Genomic DNA, 20,444 nt, shown 5'->3' with positions numbered 1-20,444 from the left:
ATATGCCAGACACAGTAACAACAAAGTCTCCAATGGAGACGTTACTGGGCCCGCTCGAGCAAATCAATGATCAACGGGAGGGCCTTTACTTTTTACTTTTGTGCTATAATAGAGACATGCATAGGTCGCTATAGAAACTAAGCAGAAGATTGCATTAGAAGTAAATAACCAACAACTCATAATGATTGATGATTTTTAGAAATCTGTTTGTTCTATTTATGTGTTGCTCAATGGAGCTAAGAAAAAAAATGTTTAGAAAACCAAGACTTAGTAAATTGTCCAAGTTGTGTCAAATATTTGGCTTTTGTTTTGGTTGGTGATAGGTTCAACTTCTTGGGACTGATGGCCTAGAACAAGATGTTGGTGAAACTGAAGATGATGAATCACCAGAACTGCGAGCCCGGAGACCAATGAATGCATTTCTCTTATTTTGCAAACGCCATCGCTCTCTTGTACGTCAGGAACATCCCAGGCTTGATAACCGAGGTGCTACCAAGATACTAGCTGACTGGTGGGCTGTTCTCGATCCAAAGGAAAAGCAAAAATATACAGACATGGCCAAGGAGGTACGTTATAATGAGAAAGTAGTTTTGGTAGCCATGAGCAGCCAATCTGGCATCTTTAATTAAAGTCTACAAGCATGAAGGTGAATCCAAAATATACTATTAAAGGAAAGCATAAGAGCTTTGTTTCTATTTTGAGTCCTGAGTTTACTTTGTTTTTTTGTTTGTTTGTTTGTTTTTGATATATTTACATTTTTCTTTTTTTCTTTTTTCTTTTTTATTTATTGAATCACCGTGAGAACAGTCACAAAGCCTTTCAGTTCAAGTCCCGGTCAGTCATACAATGATCAAACACCCGTCCCTTCACCACTGCACATTTTCCACCACCAAGAACCCGAGTATAACCCCCCTCCCACTCACCCCCCCCCCCCCCGCCTGTATGGCAGATTTCTACTTTACTCTCTCTCTCTCTGTCTACATTGATCACATTCAATGTTGCAACAAAAGACCCAACATTGTTATTTGGAATTTTCCCAAACATTCAGACCTGCCACAAAGACATCATTAGAAAATTTGTTTTCTATTGCTAATTATGAAGAGCATATGATGTCGTGTGGCCACAATAGCAGCCACACGAATTTGGATTTCTGATATTTTAGTAATAAACCTAAAGGGATTATTTCCAGAAGCCCCTGGGTTCCGAGATTGGTATGTGTGCCTCTGGAATCATGGCCAATCAGAAACCAGAGGAGGTGTTTGAGGGTAGCAACCCAGAGCATTGTCATGGCAGGAAGCAGGGCCACTTCCACCCCTCATCCCATGAAGCCCCACGTGCCTCGTCAATGCAGTCTCATACCTGCCTATTCATTAGGCTCTAAAAGATGCAGGCCACCATGTCGCCACCACAAAGGGGAACAGGTGGAGGGACGGACACCCTTCCCCTCTCAGGGCAGCATAGCACCATAGTTAAATATATATTTACATTTTTCAGTTAACCATTTTAATAGCATTTCCCACATTTTTGAATCTGCTATTTTAAGCAAATATTTGTAACTAAATGAGTAAATGAATGAATATATTGTTTAAATTATATGCAAAAATTGCAAAGCAGTATATTGAAGAGAAATTTCTCCATAAACACAGTACTGAAGAAACAATATAACTCAATATAGCCAGAAAAAGTACTAATAATTCTTAAGATAACAAGATACAAATAAATATTTTTGTTTGTTTTTTGGACACACCCAGCAGTGCTCAAGGGTTATTCTGACTTTGCACAAGTCCTGAGTTTACTTTGTGGATGCTGGGGCAGATCCAATAACAATTTATTACTAAGAAGTTTGTTTTCTCATCGTATGTTCCTTATTGATTGACAAATGAGAGATTGATCTTTCTGACTGATGATTGATATATTATGGGTGATATTGTTTAAAAGGATTTTATAGGTTGGTCCTCCAAGCACTGGTAGGAGTAATTCCTGAGTTCAGAGCCAGAGCCAGGAGTAACCCCTGAGCATTGCCGGGTATGACCCCCACCACCACCAAAAAGAAAGAGGGTTTTATAGGAATCCATTGTCTACTGTCAGGGAATAGCCATAGGGTATCCTATTTAGGTCATGGAAAAGAGTCTTAAGCTCTATGATCATATTTAAGTCAATCTCTAGGTCTGGCTTTTTTTTCTAATATTAATAGAATAAAGAAGTGGATCACAGATTTGTATCCCTTCCATCTCTAATACTTTTGATTTCATAATAAACACAGTTGTCATAAAAAGAAAATCTTTGACTTGTTACTGTCTTGTAGTTAAGTACAGCATGAGTATTTAAAACCAGGAAGTGAATGGATGGCAGTGGAAACAAGATGTACTGTGATGTGTGTTCATGTAAACACTGTGTAGGCAGTAGTTGGTAAGAAGCATTTCAGTTCAAGAAAGCGATTAGAAAAGTGGGGCATTAATCACTTCAAAATGGTAGCAGTAACAAATTTCTTTCCAAAATTATAAACAGGCTGAAATAAATTTTAAATTAATTTCATATTAATCTTTTCTTTTTATTTGTTTTTGGGGCCACATCCAGTGGGCTCTGCACTCAGGGATCAGTTCTGGCAAGGATTGAGGGACCATATATGGTGTTTTAAGGCAATTGCCTTATCCACTCTTTTGTCTCACTGACCCCCTCTAAGTTAATCTTAAAGTGAGTTCATTGCACGTTTTAAAATATATTGTGAAATGGGCTTATTAGCAAATAAGGGAAAAGATAAAAATATCATTGTGATGAAACGTATAAGGAAAAATCTTAACGATATTCCTTTAACGTTGCAATCTGACTCATCAAGGCACCTACCACCCAAACATTTGGTTATATTCTGTGAAAAGATGTACTAGCAGGAGATAAAATATAGTTTCAAGTGACACATTTTATTAGACAGCTCAGTATGTGGGAAAATAATTATTTTAACTTTCTGGTTTTATTGAGTTGTTAACAAGCTAACATAGAACATAAAACTTTGTTATGCACTATTAGGGAAATTTAAATCCAGAGTAAATGATTAACTTAGTTGCTGTGTAATTAATGATCACAGAAGACTTCACATCAACAACTAATATGATGTATTTCAATTATACTATAGAGGGGTCTTTTTTAAATAATCTCCAACATTAGATTGTTACTATAGATAAGATTTTAACTCTATAGAGCATCTGAAAAAATTTAAATCAGTTCCAGTTACTTAAATGATTTTACCTGTTTTAATAGATTTCCACTAGTATTACAGTAACAGCAAAATATTTCTATTAAATAGCCTTTTGTGCTTGTATGATAAAAATTAACAATTATCTAAAAATAGTATTAGCTTTCTATATAACAGTTGAGTTTATTTTTTCATTGATTTTTTTTCATGCAGCCTGTCCCATGTATATTGCTTGCCTTTTCTTAAGTTCTGCTAATTAAAAACAACAACAACAACAACCTGGCCATTTTAAGGGGAAATTTTTATACAGGAAATCCTTTACTAATTACTTAATGTGATTCACAGTATTTGCCCTTGCAGCACTATAATAAAATCTGGCAAGGTGTACCCTGCCCCTCATTTTCCTATCTACTACAAGGAGATACCTTAACTGCATCTTACAATTTGCCCTGTTATGGTTGTTTTTTTTTAAAATACATCCTTTCTAATGTAAAGCATAGAAGGTTCATTTGCTTTCAAAGTCATTATACAATTAGTTTCTAGTTATAAAGTGAAACTTATTTCAACTTATTTACTAAATGGTTCAAAATTACATTAAAGCATGGGTAATTTTTGTGTTGGTGTCTTGTTAACATTAATAGCTCAGCCCTACTGGAATATAAGTTTATTAAACAAATACTAAGTGACTTTAATGTACCAGATCCTGTGGTGGGTGCTAATGAGAAATATAGTCCTAGTTGCTAAAGTTTGGTATGTGTCCATCTATATCCTTTCACTGTGGCAATCATTTATTATAAAAACTGTTTAATATGTGGAGCCTTTTCATTTTAAACCCCAAATTTAAAAGTTCTTTGTGAACCATGAGAATTCTTACAACATGGTGTGAATGTGAATGCTTGCATAATATTCATCAGTGTATATCTGCCATTACCAGTTGAGTGAGTGCTACTTTATGCAAACTCAAGACCCCTGAACATTGAGTTTCCTTGCCCCACCTTCCTCTCTCTCTCTTAAAGAAACCTTTTTATTTTCTATTTTTTATTTCTTTAAAATTTTAATGAATCACCCTGAGATGCAGTTACAGATTTACAAACTTTTCTGATTATGTTTCAGTCATACAATGATTACCCATCCCTCCACCAGTGTCCATTCCCAAGAATTGCTTTACCTATTCCTGGGGGGTTGTTGTATATGAATTTCAGGAGTGTTTGATCCATTTCTTTGAAGAATTTCATGCAAATCCCTAAAGGGTTCACATTGAATCTGTATAATGTTTTGGGGAGTATTGCCATTTTGACAATATTCATTTTCCCAATCCATGAGCAGGGGATGTGTTTCCATTTCCTCATGTCCTCTTCAATTTCGTAAAGTAGTGTTTTGTAGTTTTCCTTTGTACAAGTCTTTACCTCCTTAGTTAAGCTGATTCCAAGGTATTTGATTTTCTGATACATGATTGTGAACAGAACTGCTTTTTCATGTCACTTTCTTCTCTCTCATTATTTGCATATAGGAAAGCCATGGACTCTTGGGTATTGATTTTATAGCCTGCAACTTTACTATCCAAGTCCATTGTTTCTAGGAACTTCTTGGTAGAGGCTTTAGAGTTCTCTAAACATAGTATCATATCATCTGCAAATAGTGAGAGCTTGATTTCTTCCTTTCATATCTGGATGCCGTAAATATCTTTTTCTTGACTAAGCTCTATTGTAAGTACTTCTAGTAATATATTGAAAAGAAGTGGTGAGAGTGGGCATCATTGTCTTGTCCCTGATCTTAGAGGAAGGCTCTTAGTCTTTGCCCATTGAGGATTATGCTTGTATAGGCTTGTGGTAGATGGCTTTGACTATATTGAGGAAAGTTCCTTCCATACCCATTTTGGTGAGAGTTTTCATCATAAACGGTTGCTGGACTTGTCAAATGCTTTCTCTGCATCTATGGAAAGGATCATAAGGTTTTTATATTTTCTTTTGCTGATATGATGGATTATGTTGATTGATTTCCAAATGTTAAACCATCCTTGCATCCCTAGGATGAATCCCACTTGGTCATGGTGTATGATCTTTTTGATGAGTTACTGGATTTTGTTCACTAATATTTTGTTGAGGATCTTCGCATCCATGTGTATCAGGGATATCGGCCTATAATTTTATTTTTTGTGTGGTGTCTCTGTTTGCTTTTTGGTATTAGTGAGATATGTGTCTCATAGAAACTGTTTGGGAGAGTTTCTGTTTCTTCAGTTTCCTGGAAAAGCTTTAGAAGAATTGACAATGCGTCCTCTTTAAATGTTTGGAAGAATTTGCTAGTGTATCCATCTGGACCTGCACTTTTGTTTTTGGAAAGACTTTTGATTACAGTTTCAATTTCCTTGATGGTAGTAGGTCTATTCAGGTATTCCAGATCTTCTTGGTTCAGTTTTGGGAGATTGTAGGAAAACAGGAATGTATCCGTTTCTTCTAAGTTCTCTTGTTTCCTGTCATACAGACTTTCAAAGAGGCTCTGATGATCTTTTGAATTTCTTTGGTTTTAGTTGTGATGTTCCCCTTTTCATTTCTGATCCGGTTTATTAGGATTCTCTCACTCTTTCTCTGTGAGTCTCTCTAATGGTTTACCATCTTGTTTATTTTCCTCAAAGAACTAGCTCTTGGTTTCATTGATCTTTCAGATTTTGGGTAAGGGGGGGGGTCCATGTCGTTCATTTCTGCTGGTAGTTTTGTTTCTTCTCTTCTACCTGGTTTGGGCTCCTTTTGTTGGTCCTTTTCTAAGATCTTGAGCTGTGAAGTCAGCTTATTTTTGTGGGCCCTTTCTTCCTTCTTGAGAAATGCCTGCAGAGCTATAAATTTTCCCCTTAACATGGCTTTAGCTGCATCCCATAGGTTCTGGTAGCTTGTGTCTTCATCCTCATTCGTTTCCAGGTATCTTTTGATTTCTTCCTTGATTTCCTCCTGACCCACTCATTGTACAAGATTGAGTTGTTTAATTTTTCAGGTGTTTGATTTGATTCTCTGCACCTGTGTGTGATTAACTTCTATATTCAGTGCATTGTGGTCTGAAAAGATAGATGATACAACTTCTATTTTCCTAATTCTGTTGAAGTATGTTTTGTGACCCAGCACATGTTCTATCTTGGAAAATGTTCTGTGTGCACTGGAAAAGAATGTGTACTCGTTTTTGGTGGTAACTATTAGGCCCCTCTCTATTTTTTTCCTTCAAATCCTATACTTCCTTACTGAGTTTTAATCTTCCTAATCTATGCATAGATAAGGTAGTGTTGAAGTCTCCAACTACTATTGTATTGTTACCAGTGTCCTCCTTGAAGTCTATTAGCAGTTGTTTTAAGTATTTTGTTGGCGCATCATTGGGCACATATATGTTTAGGAGTGTGATTTTTTTTCTGCTGTACATATCCCTTATTATTTTTTTTCAAATGGCCTTCGCTGTCCCTTCTAATCATTTATAGCCTGAAATCTATGTTGTCGGATACTAATATGGCCATGTTGGCTCTTGAAGGAGTTGTTTGCTTGTAGGATTGTTTTACATCCTTTGACTTTGAGTCTGCGTTTGCTCAGACTCTTCAGATGTTTTTCTTATAGGCAGAAGAATGTTGAGTTCGGGGTTTGAGTCCATTTTACCACTCTCTGTCTTTTAATTGGCATATTTAGAACATTGACATTGAGAGAGATTATTGTCATAGGATTTTTGTGCCATCTTTCTGTTGAGGTGTGTTGTGCTTTTATGGGTTTTTCTTGTCTCACAGTTGCCCTTTTAATCCTTCTTTTAAGGTTGGTTTTGAGTCTTGAAGTTTCTGAGCTGTTGTTTATTCAGAAAATAGTGTATCGTTCGCTCAAGTTTGATCGAGAGTTTAGCCAGATAAAGTATTCTTGGTAAGGCATTCATTTCACTGAGCTTTTTCACTGTGTACCATGATTGTCTTTGGGCTCTGAAGGTTTCCTCTGATAAGTCTGCTGTAAATCTAAGGGGTGCTCCTTTGTATCTGATTTCCTTCTTTAACCTTGTTGCTTGCAGTATTGTATCTCTATCCGTGGTATCTGTCATTCTGATTATGATGTGTCTTGGAGTCTTTTTATTAGGCTCTCTTTTAGCCAGTACCCTTCGGGCTTTTGGATCTGGATGCCTACATTCTCCAGCTTTTGGAGCTTCTCAGCAATTTTAACTGTTGCCTTTTCATTGAATCGCCTCCCTGTCTTTCTCGTATGTTATTCCTCTTGAGTTCATCCCCTAGGTCTCTGATCCACCCTAGAGATATTTTAAGGTCTTTTTCCATTGTATGTTGTTGCCTATATGCTTTCTGCAGCTCATCTTGAAGCTCACTGATTCTGTCTTCGGCGGTAGCCATTCTACTGTTTTGGGCACCCACTGAGTTTTTTATTTCATCTACCGAGTCTGTATTAGAAACACTTCTGTTTGTAGCTTTTTTATTTCTGCTCTCATTTCTTCCTGTATTTTCTTGGCTGTCTGTTCCACTGTCCTCATGTCCTTTAATTTACTGGATGTCTTTGATCATCCTCGGCATTTCATCTCTGAGTTCTTTATCAGAGAGATCGTATTTATGGGTCATCCCTATTGAGGCTTCTGGACTCTTCATCCACTTCTAGTGGTCAGGATTTGCACTGTTTCTTCATGTTGTTGTCATAATATGGAGGTGGTACCATCCAGTTCACTGTCAATGTATCCCTCTCGCTGCGAGAAAGGATTCTGGGTGAGTCGGTTGATGGTGATCACCTTTTCTCCCTTTAGAATATTACTTTCCTCTTTGGTGTTCCCCTTTGAGTTATGTGAGGCCTCTAGCAAAGCTTCAGAGGGTGTTTTCTTTTATATTATGCTTGTTCTGTTTCTTGTGTTCACCGTTATTCTGATGAGATTGGACTGTTGGCCTAATGTTATTGGGATAGCCAGGATTTTCTCCTCAGAATTAGGTAATGGAGATTGAGATCTGAGTCCAGAGCACTTGGAAGGGGGAAAATAACTGCAGCCCTGTGTGAAGGGCTACAGCCCCAGAAGCCACGCCCTCTGCCACATTGTACCTGGGAGGGAGTTCGCCAAGTCAGTGCACAAGCTGAACTAAAGTCCCACTTCTGATGCAGTACTAATGGATGCTGGCAGAACCCTTCTGGCCCGGGTGCTGGGGGAAACCTTAGCTGAGGGGTGGGGTGCTCTTTCAGTTCCCTGTGTATGTTTTCTGGGCACGGCACCCCCTGAAGAAACCATTTTAAAGCCTGAAAATCAACAGTTTTGAAGAGTATTTTCTTTTGCCTCTTAAAAATTACATCTAGTCCCTTACTACTTGCTTGTCCCCTCCTTTAGTTTATCTGGTAAGAAGAAGCACCATTTTAGGATTTATTTTCAGCTTCTTGAAATATTGCCCAGGATTAATCTGTACTGTTCCTCAGAAACGGTCAAATGAGACTTTAGTCTTACCTGATGAGTCTCATTAGAGCATTAATTGGTTATAAGTAATTTAAAAATACTGTCCTAAGGAATATTACTGGATTTGTTTCCTTTCTTAATTTTGGTGGGACACACCCAAATTAGTGCTCAGAGCTTACTTCTGACTCTGTGCTCAGGGATCACTCCTGAGTGATCTATTGGACAGTATGGAGCCGTGGATTAGACTGGGGTCAGCAATACGCAAAGCATGTGCCATACCCTTGAATACTCTTTCTGACCCTTGGTTGGTTTCTTCAATTTAGCAGTGTGCATGAAAGTATGGCTGTTCACTGGTTGTAATTACCGGCTTTGTGATGGCCTTTGAGGAGCACAGAAACTATTCTACTTATTTTTCAGTATCTTTATAAACTCTAATAGTGCATTTCTGTAGGTTTTTTTTCTAGAAACTTCTACTTACCACTTAAACTAATGATCATAATTAATTCACAGTCAGATTAGAGAATTATATTTCTTGACCTTTAGATAGAGCAGAAACAGTACAAAGAGGAGAAAGGAGGATCTGGGAAATTAAAGCAATTTATGAGTGACCTTTTAACACACATATATACAAACAGCCCTTTTCTTTGGTAGACACACACATACACTTACTTGGTAAGATCAGACTATGAGATAGAATGTGTACATTGATTAGCTTCATCTGCACTGGGTGTTTTCCCTAAGGTCAAGCAAGTAGTAAGCTACTATCCTCTTTTATTTTTTTTATTTAAAATGACATTATTTTTCTTTACAGTTACAAAGTTGTTCATGATTGGGTTTCAGTCACACAATTTTCTAACACCTGTCTCTTCACCAGTGCACATTTCCCAATACCATTGTCCCAGTTCTCCCCCTCCACCCCCCACCTGCCTCTATTGCAGAACATTTCCTACTGTTGTTGTTACAATAATTTTTCCAGCCAATTTAGGTAATCATAGCGATATTCAAATCTCTTGTGTCCAGTATTTTCTTTATGGCTTTCAACGGTGGAGTAAACAATGCCCGGGTCACTGAGTTTCATCACTTGTTGTAATGTATAATATTTCTTGGAATGACTGAACTGGTTTATCCTCTCAGGTATAGCTATGATATGCTTATTCTGTCAAAATGATAGATTAATATTCTACCATGTAAAAGCTTTCAGTTTATTCCCATTAAAAATGTCTAGCATAATAATACAAATTATTTTAAGCTCCTACTGAGCTTAAAATATATATTTTTAGAAGTTGCATAGAAAAGGTTTTTGAACTAAGAAGAAAAAATTAGTGCCTCTTCTCATATCTTACTCTTCTTTTTCACCTTTCTATGATGTGATTTCTGCTTGCCAACGTTAGGAGATAGAGCTATATCAGGACTTAAATTTTGCTTGTACTTAGCCCCGAACAATTACAAATTTTTTAAATGTAAACTTTAATAAAACTCAGATGATTTCCTGTTTAATCTTCTACATTCTGATAGATTTTATTTTATAGTTATATTTCACATAATTATACCAGAATCAGCATTTTTTTATTTATACAGATCAGGGGTTATTCTTGGCTCTGCTCTCAGGAATTACTCCTAGTAGTGCTTGGGGGATCATATGGGATGCTGGGAATCAGACCCAGGTCAGCCATGTGTAAGGCAAACACCCTGCCCACTGTACTGTCAGTCCGACTCCTACTTCTTTAATTTTAGAGACATTTGTCCCTCAATTGCGGACAGTTGGGGTACAGTTGATATTTTTCATTGATATTAAGATCCTTTCTAAAGATTGAGTTTCCATTCTTACAAATAAAATACTTTCTTTTGTTATATCATAATGTCATTGTCATATGTATATATATGTCAAAACACTATTCCACTATTCAGTTAATACTATTGCTGACTAAAGGCAGTTTATTATTTTTGCTAACGAAAATGTATTTGGAGTCCAAGAAACAGAAGCCAGCTTTTTCTGAGTGTCTTTGATAAGTCATGAACTTATCTTTGATAAGTAGATTTAGTAATAGTTATCTAATTGTTAAGAAATTTGCAGGTGGGGGCAGGAGCAATAGCACAGCGGGTAAGGCGTTTGCCTTGCACGAGGCCGACCCAGGTTCAATTCCCAGCATCCCATATGGTCCCCCAAGCACCGCCAGGAGTAATTCCTGAGTGCAGAGCCAGGAGTAACCCTTGTGCATTGCCGGGTGTGACCCAAAAAGAAAAAAAAAAGAAATTTGCAGGAAAAGAAAATGGAAACCATGAGATGAATTTTTTATTTTAATGGAAGATTTTGAAAATCAGTATTTCAGGAGAGATTTTGTTTTCTTGAGATAGCTCCAACAGCCTGTGATTGATGTTCTTGAAGAAAAACTGAGCCTCCCCTCCACCCGCAACATGAATATCCCCCACACTGGGGATACAGATGGGAGACTTAACTCGGTTGACCCTTTCAGTCCTATGATGAGAGATTTTTTGTCCACATGTTAATAGTTTCACTCAGCTATTTGCTTCAGACTGTGTGGAATCTTCCCTCATTTCATCCTTCTTTAGCTTTCTCTATAATCCTTTCTATACTAACTTCTTCACAACAAATGATAAAGTTTTTCTGTTGTTTCTTGCAGCTGAATCAGAGCAAGTGATTGATGAGGTGCCAAGTTCCAAGGGCAGATAGGTATCCTTATCTCCTCCGGCTCTTCCTGCCTTCCCCTCCTTGTGGTGTGCACACACTTGTGTTCAGCTATGTGTCTTGATGTGAATTTATGGTAATTTTAGCTAAATTTAAAATCCTCAAGAACAAGGGTCATTCTCTCTCTTCTATTCATAACCCTGTTACTGCATATAAATCTGGTTGAACTACTGATTGTTATCTTGGTATTAGACATTTACATAGTTTAAATATCTGAAAGATATAGTGGTGCACTTTCAGAATATTGACACATAGTGAATTCTCAATTGCTATTTCCCACAAAGCTTCACACATTCCAGGCTCTTCTCCTCCCCTCAGTTTTTTGTCCCTCTGATGATCCTTTGAAAAGCCATGTTTTATGTCTGATCCTAGAAGTCAACTTACAAGATTGTGTGTTAAAAAGAAATAATCTGTTTTGTATAACCGTGAATTGTAAACAGTTGGCAAGCAGATACTAATTCATTCTTTTCATTCCTGGTGTCTAATTAGTGTCTCTAGCTCAAAATTAACTGAAATGGAAGTGGGTGGGTGAAATATGTGTAGGAGAAATAGAATGTGTGACTATGGGGGGATAACTCATCTCGCAGATCAACATTGACAGGATGGAGGAGCCACCTGTGAAACAAGAAATCTGAAAGCTAGAAGCATTTGCTCAGTGTCTTTTACCACGGGCACATCTTAAAAACCTAAACTTCCACACACAGAAATAAAAGAATGTTCTCATGACAATATGTTGATTAGTTTGTTTGAAAGTCTTTTGCCACTTTATAGAGTGGTGACCTTTGTCCAAATGACCATTCATCTGACAAACCCAGACTGTGTGCCTTTTACTGGAGTACAATAATGATGCATGTGTCTGCTACTTCCATTTTCACTTCAGCCTGCCATTTGTCACTTTCTACCTCCAGACAGCAGGCAAGACTATTTTTCTGCCTCAGCTTAATATGTAAATCCTTAGTGCACGTGAATATACTGAGTAAGGTGTCTTACATAATATTGGATACCTCCAGATTTGGTCTGCTAGGTGATAGTAAATTCTATTTGGCTCTTGCATTTTCTACGAAGAGTGAGACTGTGTCCTATTATGTTTTATGTTTCCTGTTATATGTTCCTATACAGTGTACAGCTTTTAATTTTTTAAGGCTTATTCAAAAATATTGAGTTGATAACTTTGAAATAATTCTGACTCACTGTTAACGATATATGTTTTCTGCAGTGCCATTTTCATATATATGATTTAACGTGAAGTGGTAGGTTTAAAGTTTACTCAGATTGTATTACAAAATTATAAACTTGCCTTTTACTAAGGATGAAAATATTTTTCCCCTGTTAGATTAAATTAAAATCTATTGGAGACTTATGCCAAATTAATTTATGTTACACAGAATGACCATTTTAAGAAACAAGCCAATGGGATTGAAAGAACTGCTTTAATATAATAAAGCGTCTTGTAATAATAATGTGCTAGTTGAAGAATACATGGAAAGTATGTTTAACCATGAGATAGAACTTTTGGCAATATTTAATAAATAGTAGTACATATATTTCATTCGATTTGTTTTCACAAAACGGGGGAAATGTGGTAGAGTTGGGAGAAAGATCACTATCAGCCCTACAAGAGAAACCACAGAAAAATAGAGAAGGGAAATATTGCCAATGAAGACTGAAGTCTCCAAGTAAAGACATGAAGTTTCTGGTGGATTAATTTAATATCATACAACTCTCAGCATGTTTACATTTGTGATTATGTGTGCTCATTACAAAATTCTAGAATGTTGGCTAGTATAGCTATGCTTTATGAAGGAGAAATTAGGCTGTGAGAGGATAAACTTGCTTATTGTCTACAGCTGGCTAAGAGCAGGGGCAGGTTTTTTTTTAACCCATGTCATCAGGACTTTATTCTGCATGACCAGGTGTCTTCAGATAGTGGAAAAGTTACGTTTGAGTTTGCCCTTTCTGGTTGTTTTTCCCCCCCACTCTTTATCTTTGTGTAATTGTCCCATAATTGATGGCTCTGGTTTGTTAAGTTTTCCTGCATTTACTTTATGTAATGATGTTTAAAATAATATTTACCAGATTAAGCAGTAGCTGGAATCTGGTTCTGGACCCCCAGCATTGACTCACACTTTGTGTCGTGAACCTAGTCCCTTCTTTAAAATGTGACATACTGTACAATGTTTAAAATAATTTTTGAAATGACAATGTGGTTAATGTTCTCCCTTTCTGAAAACTCTGAACTATGACCTATCCATGGTCACTGTAGCCCTAATTTGTAGTGGTAAGTTGTGAACTGTGAATTTTTTTTTCTCCAGTTGCTGATTTTTCCATTACAAATAACTAGCTCCTCCCACCAACCTTAGATAATTTTATTTTTACTAAAAGTAGAGGATCAAAAATATAAAAATGTAGCTCTCTACCATAACTTTTAAATGTACTTTCTGGTAGATAAATCCATGTCCTATTTTAAATCTCTGTGCTCAGTTTGCCATTCTTTTATGAGGAAAACCACAATAACTAGTTAAACTAAAAGTACTTTTATCACTCTGTTTCTATGGGATCAGATGAGGTGCAAAGCTATTAAGACTTTTTTTTAACTTATATGTTAATTAAAAACCTCTTGTTTGCCCTTCATTTATAGTATAAAGATGCATTTATGAAAGCAAATCCTGGCTACAAATGGTGTCCTACTACTAACAAGCCTGTGAAATCCCCAACATCCACTGTCAATCCACGAAAGAAGCTGTGGGCCTTCCCATCTGACTCTTCAAGAGATTTGCCAAGCCCTAAGAAAGCAAAGACTGAAGATATGCCTCAGCTCAATTTTGGGATGGCTGGTGAGTTCAAATACTATTTCTACCTGTTTTTTAAGTACAGAATAGTATTGCATCTATGTGTGCAGCACAGAGAGAAGAACATAGTTTGGTTTGGTTTGGGGGCCACACCAGTGGTACTTAGGACATACTCCTTACTCTGCTCTTTCAGTGCAGGGCTCGGGGACAATATGTGGTACAAGAGATCAAACATGGGCCAGCAATGTACAAGGAAAGCATGTTACCTGCTGTACTCTCTGACCTGCACTTAATTTTGGACCATTGTGGAACAAAGACATATGTATTAAATCTTAGGAATACGACATGTATAGAATGTATATTCACAATTAAGTAAAGAAGATATAGACCAGTGTTAGAGTAAGTGTGTATGAGAGAGAGAGAGAGAAAGAGAGAGACAAAGAAGACAGAGACAGAGAGAGATATTCTGACATAAACAATTTATGAAGCAAAGACAGCAATGTGGAGATTATCAGAAGCTCAATGAGGAATGCTTTCGTGTAATAAAATAGTTTACACACACATACACACTCTTAAGCTATTTCTTTAAAAATCACAATTATGTAGACCATCTGGGATCTGAAACATTGGAAGAAAGAATATGAACACACATCACAAGTCTGAGATGGATCTGACAGCTGTGTCTTAGAGGGAATTTCTGTCCTGCCCCCTTCTCCCACTCTCATTCCTGAATTGGTCAAGCAAATTTAAAGTTCCAGATGGCACCATTTGTTATGGGACTTTTAATACTCCTTGGGTGGTATGGAATGCTAAAGCATTTATTACCAAAAAATTAAAGTATTTAGATTCACTTTGCTAATAACTTTCTTATCTGCCTATTAACAATGTAAAAATCAAAGTAAAAATTGCACACATTGAACAGAATGGAAGCAATGGTGTTATGCTATAAACTCCTGTTTCATTAGTTGAAGCAAATTGAGCATTGAACCATTTGCAATATCAAAAGCCTTGGAAAGCAAGTTCAGTAGTAATTTGATGAGAGTTAATTTTTTATAATAGTTCATAAGTATAAAGATAATGGTTCATTATGTGATTCTTTATAACCATTTGTATTGGTGTCATATAAATGCTAAGAAATTCAGTCTCAGTGGTAGCATTCTTGGGAAGCAAAGTCTTCAGGTGATTGTGTATTGTTGTATAAGTAATGCAGGTGAACTTCCAAAATGATACTTCTTAGTCCTAGAAGAGTCAAAGCATAGAAATGCTCTTTTTAAAGCTCTCACTGCATGCGATTTAAGCTTCAGTTCAGGTGCTGCTATCTTGTTGAACTCTGTGAAGTTTCAGATAATATGGAATATATTCGAAAACATTTTATTATCAATACCAAAAGTAAGAGTATATAGGTGGTTGGCTTTTAATTAAATTCTCTGACCATCATTGTTTTTTCTCTCCAATTCTAAATCTAGATTAGTTTGTGCAGATTTTTTTTTTTGCAATACAGCTGCAATTTACAAATCAAATAACAGTAAATTATGCAAAACTCTGAAAGATAGCATTATTTCTGAAATGCCTTTTTGGTCCATTTTAACTATCTTACTGTTAATTTTAACTAGGACCTTAAACTTGAGCAAAAATATTTGTCAGCTTTCAGAAATTAATAAAGACAGAGGAAAGAAGAAAAATACTTTCATTTATCATAAGATTACACAAGGTCATGGGTTACATTTTGGAGATCCACAATCAGAACCTTTGTTAAGTTAGTATATTGTATAGCTTAATAAAGCTTAAACATGTTTTTAAGTTTCTAGTTACTTTCCTTGCACCACAATGAATACCATAAAAGATACAGATAATTTCTTGATCTATTTTTGTATGTATAAAGAGAATTTTTGCAAAGCTACATTATATGTTACTAAATTGTTATGTATGCTATTTTACTTTATATTTGGACTAATATTTTAGATTAAAAATCAGGCTTTAAGACTTGATGATCTCTAGAATGATAGCTATAAAGGTAGTTAGCTGCTCAAAGAATCAAATTAAATTTTTACTTTCTGTTAAATTCATTTTCTCTTTCTGAAAAATATCTTTATTTTTAAATTTATGTGTCCCTTTTAACAGTCACAATAGTTTTAAACATAACATGAAGAATGGAATCTTAAGATAACAAAGAGTTTTGCTTCATCAAATTAGCCAATTGTTCCCGTGTATTAGATATTTGATTTTTTTTTCCTGTATTACTACCTTTCACATCTGGCTCATTGACTTATTCATTTAGTGACTGAGCATTTGGTGACTTCTGTTTTCCTTCTGAAATTATTTTTTATTCTTTGTCATTTAGTGGGCTGGAGTGATAGCACAGCAGGAAGGGCATTTGCCTTGCATAGGGCCGACCTGAGTTTGATTCCTCTGCCCCTCTTGGAGAGCCTGGCAAGCTACCAAGAGTATCCTTTCTGCACAGCAAAGCCTTGCAAGTTACCCGTGAAGTATTCGATATGCCAAAAACAGTAACAAGTCTCACAATGGAGATGTTACTGGTGCTTGCTTGAGCAAAGCCATGGACAACGGGAGGACAGTGCTACAGTGCTACAGTCATATTATGAAATTTAATATTTGACCATATGTGATCAGTTTGGGCAAACTGGCAGGCTACCGAGTGTAACCTGCCCACACGGCAGATTCTGGCAAACTCCCCATAGCGTACCCAATATGCCAAATACCAGTAACAATGATGGGTCTCATTCTCCTAAAGAGCCTTGAATATAGCTCTTTCTTAAAAATCTCAGGCTTAGGATGAAGGAGACATTACTGGGGCCTGCTCGAGGCAATCAACGAATAACAGGAAGGTCGTGATTCATGATCAGTTGCCTCTTGAGTTGTAAAGACAGATTGTATAAAGATATACTTAAAAGGACAATTTTTTAATTAAGAAAATATTTTTAAAGAGAACAAAAGCACCTTCATGCCTTCAGACAACTCTAAGTCTCATTCTCATTTGTAATTGTAGTGAGATTCCTAAAATTAAAGATGTATTTATTGATTATGTATACTAGGACAGTTTCATGTATTAATTCATTTAAGAAAAATAGAAAGGATATAGTTTTCTTGTCTTACCCTTGCTGTAACCCTAGATCATAAGTCTAATACTTTTTTTAATTTGTTTCTGTTGACTCTTAATAGTAAGTAAGTAAGTAAAGGCCCTCCCGTTGATCGTCAGTTTGCTCGAGCGGGCCCAGTAACGACTCTTAATAGAATAAAAATAAAGATATTTGGTTATTTCAAGCAAGGTCTTGACTCTATAGACTTGCATGATTTAAAATGTCAAAAAAAAAAAAACCCTGAGTGCCTGAGAACAGATGTCTGGTTAAAGAAACTTTGGTACATCTACATAATGGAGTACTATGTAGCTGTTAAAAAGGATGAAGTCATGAAATTTACATGCAAGTGGTACTACATGGAAAGTATCATGACAAGTGAAATGAGTCAGAAAGAGAGGGACAGACATAGAAAGATTTCATTCATCTGGGGAACATGAAGTAACAAGATAGGAGACTAACATCCAAGAATAGCCAAGATAAATACCAGGAGGTTTACTCCATTGCTTGGAGGCCAGCCGCACACTCTAGGGGTAAAGGCAGCTCAGATAGAGAAGGGAGCATCAAATAAAAGGTTTTGGGAAGATCCTCCCGGGATGGAAGATGCATGCTGAAAGTAGACTATAGACCGAACATGATTACTACTCAGTGCCTCTTTTGCAACCACAGCACCCAAAAGGAGAGAGAGAGCAAAAGGGAGTGCCCTGCCACAGAGGCAGGGGGGGATGGGAGGATGAGGGAGGGTGGGAGGGATACTGGGATTAGTGGTAGTGGAGAATGGGCACTGGTGGAGGGATGGGTACTCGATCATTGTATAACTGAAACCCAAGCACAATAACTTGTAAGTCTACAACTGTACCTCATGGTGTTTCACTAATGAAAATTAAATAGATAGATAGATAGATAGATAGATAGATATATAGATAGATAGATAGATAGATCATTGTTTAAATTTGTTTTGGAAAATTTAAAGATATTATTTGAACAAGCCTCACTAGATTTTTGGAGTTCCATTTGTAAATTCTCTGTTCTTGTTAGCTTAGTAACCTGGATTTTTCTTTTGTTAGTTTGTTTCTTTGTTTGAGAATAACAATCATAAACACTTCTGTTTAAAAGAAAATCATTTAAACTTATTCAGTAAGGAAAAGAAGCCTCCAGTTCATAGATAATTTATGTTATAACCCAGTGGTTTTGTCAAAAGTGAAGTGTGGGATGGTAGAAAATCATAGTATTTAAATGACTCACAGTTGCATTAGTACTGAGAACATACATACGGATTATTGCTACATAACAGGTTTTTAAATATTCTGGAAAAAGTCTTAGGTAGTTCTGTTGGAATCAGTAGTTTCTGTGAGGATTTTTATTTTCACTAAATTTGGATTATCCATACTTTTGATTTTAAATTTATGCTTGTTTGTTTTAACCTGTTTAGATCCTACTCAGATGGGAGGCCTGAGCATGCTGCTTTTGGCTGGAGAACATGCTCTTGGCACACCAGAGGTAAGCCAGGTGTCCTCATTTCTCTCTATTCTGCTCACTCTGGAATTGCAGACACAGACATCTGTATTCTCTTCATAAAGATATTCCTCCAGTTTCGGTACTGATAACTCATGCACGGATTTTACTTGTCATTTTCCTTATGACCATCTGTATATACTCTGTATTGGGCCTTTTGTCTGAATAAACAGAAGAGCACACAGGAGAACCAGGTAGAGTTTGAGATTTCTTGAAGCTAGTAGTATGAAACACAATTTACAGATAATTAGCAGTTGCCTTGACTGTTCCTTGGGTCTGAAGAAAAGATCTTAAGATATCTATTCATTATACTCAACATCGCATGCTTTTGTAATGGTCTCAGCCTTGCCTCGTGAAAAGGTTGGAGTTACAAGCCCAAAACTGTCGGTCTCTATAATACCCAAATAATTATTCCTGCTTTTCAAAATCAAAAAAATATAGATTTCTAAATTTGTTTTATTTCTCAAAGTATAAAATGAAAAGAACCCAAGCACTCATAACTTTATTTTTTAATTCCCTCATGTAGTTATGAGCTGTTAAACATTTATCAGGTGTGATGTTGATGGATAACCTTGTATAGTTTGCATTTGTGAAATTCCTTTATTTTACAGACATTTGACAGAGGTCAGAAAAATTAAACTATAGGTCATGTTATTTTACCACACATTGAATCTTGATTTTAATATGGAAGCTTCAAAGTTCTTGATTTAGGAGAAAATAACAACTCATTTTTATTGAATATATTATACATGTAATGTATAAAATATATAAAAATATATAATTGACTTTTTTTAAACTGCGAATTTACCATACAGATTCCAGTTGAAACCTATTTATGTAGTATTTTAGAAGATAGCATGTAGGATAATTATATCAGAAAGGACTTATCTAGTAATTATAATTCATATTTTATTATAGTTTTTATAGTTGTTAATACGATGTTCAACTTACCTTAATTTTTTTCATTTGATATAGTGCAGCAAAAAATGTGTTAGATGGTTGTTAACATTATGCTAATATTTAGCTGAAAAGGCAAATATGTCACTTGTATCTTTGAATAGTCTTTATTAGCATGCTTATACTTCCTGTAACAATGACATTTTAAACATCATTTCATAATAATACAAGACAGCTAAGAGCAAGTGAGACTGACTCACACTTGTGTGTATAGTATCTCAAGCATGACCCAGAAGTGAATATTGGAATTATAATGCACACCTGACCTTTCAAAACAGTTTATCTCATGATTTCCAAGAATGCACTGTATTGTGAGACAGAATCATCTTTTCAACAGATTTGAATATGATAGTGTTTTTCTTTACAATACATAATTGCTTGCATTTTAAATTTCTGTAACAAATGTAAACAAAATCTGTATAAAACTTGCAGATAAATGAATATGCTAATCAAAGAGTGCATTTCACTTTCTTTGCTAAAGATTAATGAGTTCTTTTCAATGAAGTCTCCCTTCTTTTAAGAAGAGCAGAGTTTTTGACACAGCAATTTAAATAATGCAGTAGTGAACCTTATGTTTCTGATGAAGGTGAATTTTAGGAGAAGAAAACATAGGTGAAGAAAGGAGTTATTAGAATGTAGATCTTTATGAACCACATCTTAAGAATGCAATGTTTGCTTCATGTCCCTTACTTCTCATCTCAGAGGTATTTATGCCATTATTGAAAATAATCTTGAAGTCCTGAAACAGCAAGTAGAGTTATGTACAATATTCTGTTCTAAATAAAATTAATTTGAGACTTCATGTC

General features: G+C 36.0%; 1 protein-coding gene across 8 annotated transcripts in view; it reads left to right on the top strand.

Annotated features, from left to right (window-relative positions):
• BBX (BBX high mobility group box domain containing) overlaps positions 1–20,444 on the top strand; it is a 352,656-nt gene that overhangs the window by 242,714 nt on the left and 89,498 nt on the right. For all 8 annotated transcript variants that reach the window (XM_056109091.1, XM_056109089.1, XM_056109088.1 and 5 more), the window contains 3 exons: positions 324–566; positions 13,921–14,116; positions 18,599–18,666. In XM_056109091.1, coding sequence (XP_055965066.1) covers positions 324–566; positions 13,921–14,116; positions 18,599–18,666 — 507 coding nt within the window. The remainder of the gene's footprint in view (positions 1–323; positions 567–13,920; positions 14,117–18,598; positions 18,667–20,444) is intronic.

This window comes from Sorex fumeus, unplaced genomic scaffold (genome assembly GCF_029834395.1).
Source record: "Sorex fumeus unplaced genomic scaffold, SorFum_2.1 ptg000265l, whole genome shotgun sequence".
NCBI classification, from domain to species: domain Eukaryota; kingdom Metazoa; phylum Chordata; class Mammalia; order Eulipotyphla; family Soricidae; genus Sorex; species Sorex fumeus.
Note: the sequence above shows the minus strand (reverse complement) of the source record. Positions and strands in the feature narration are given on the sequence as shown.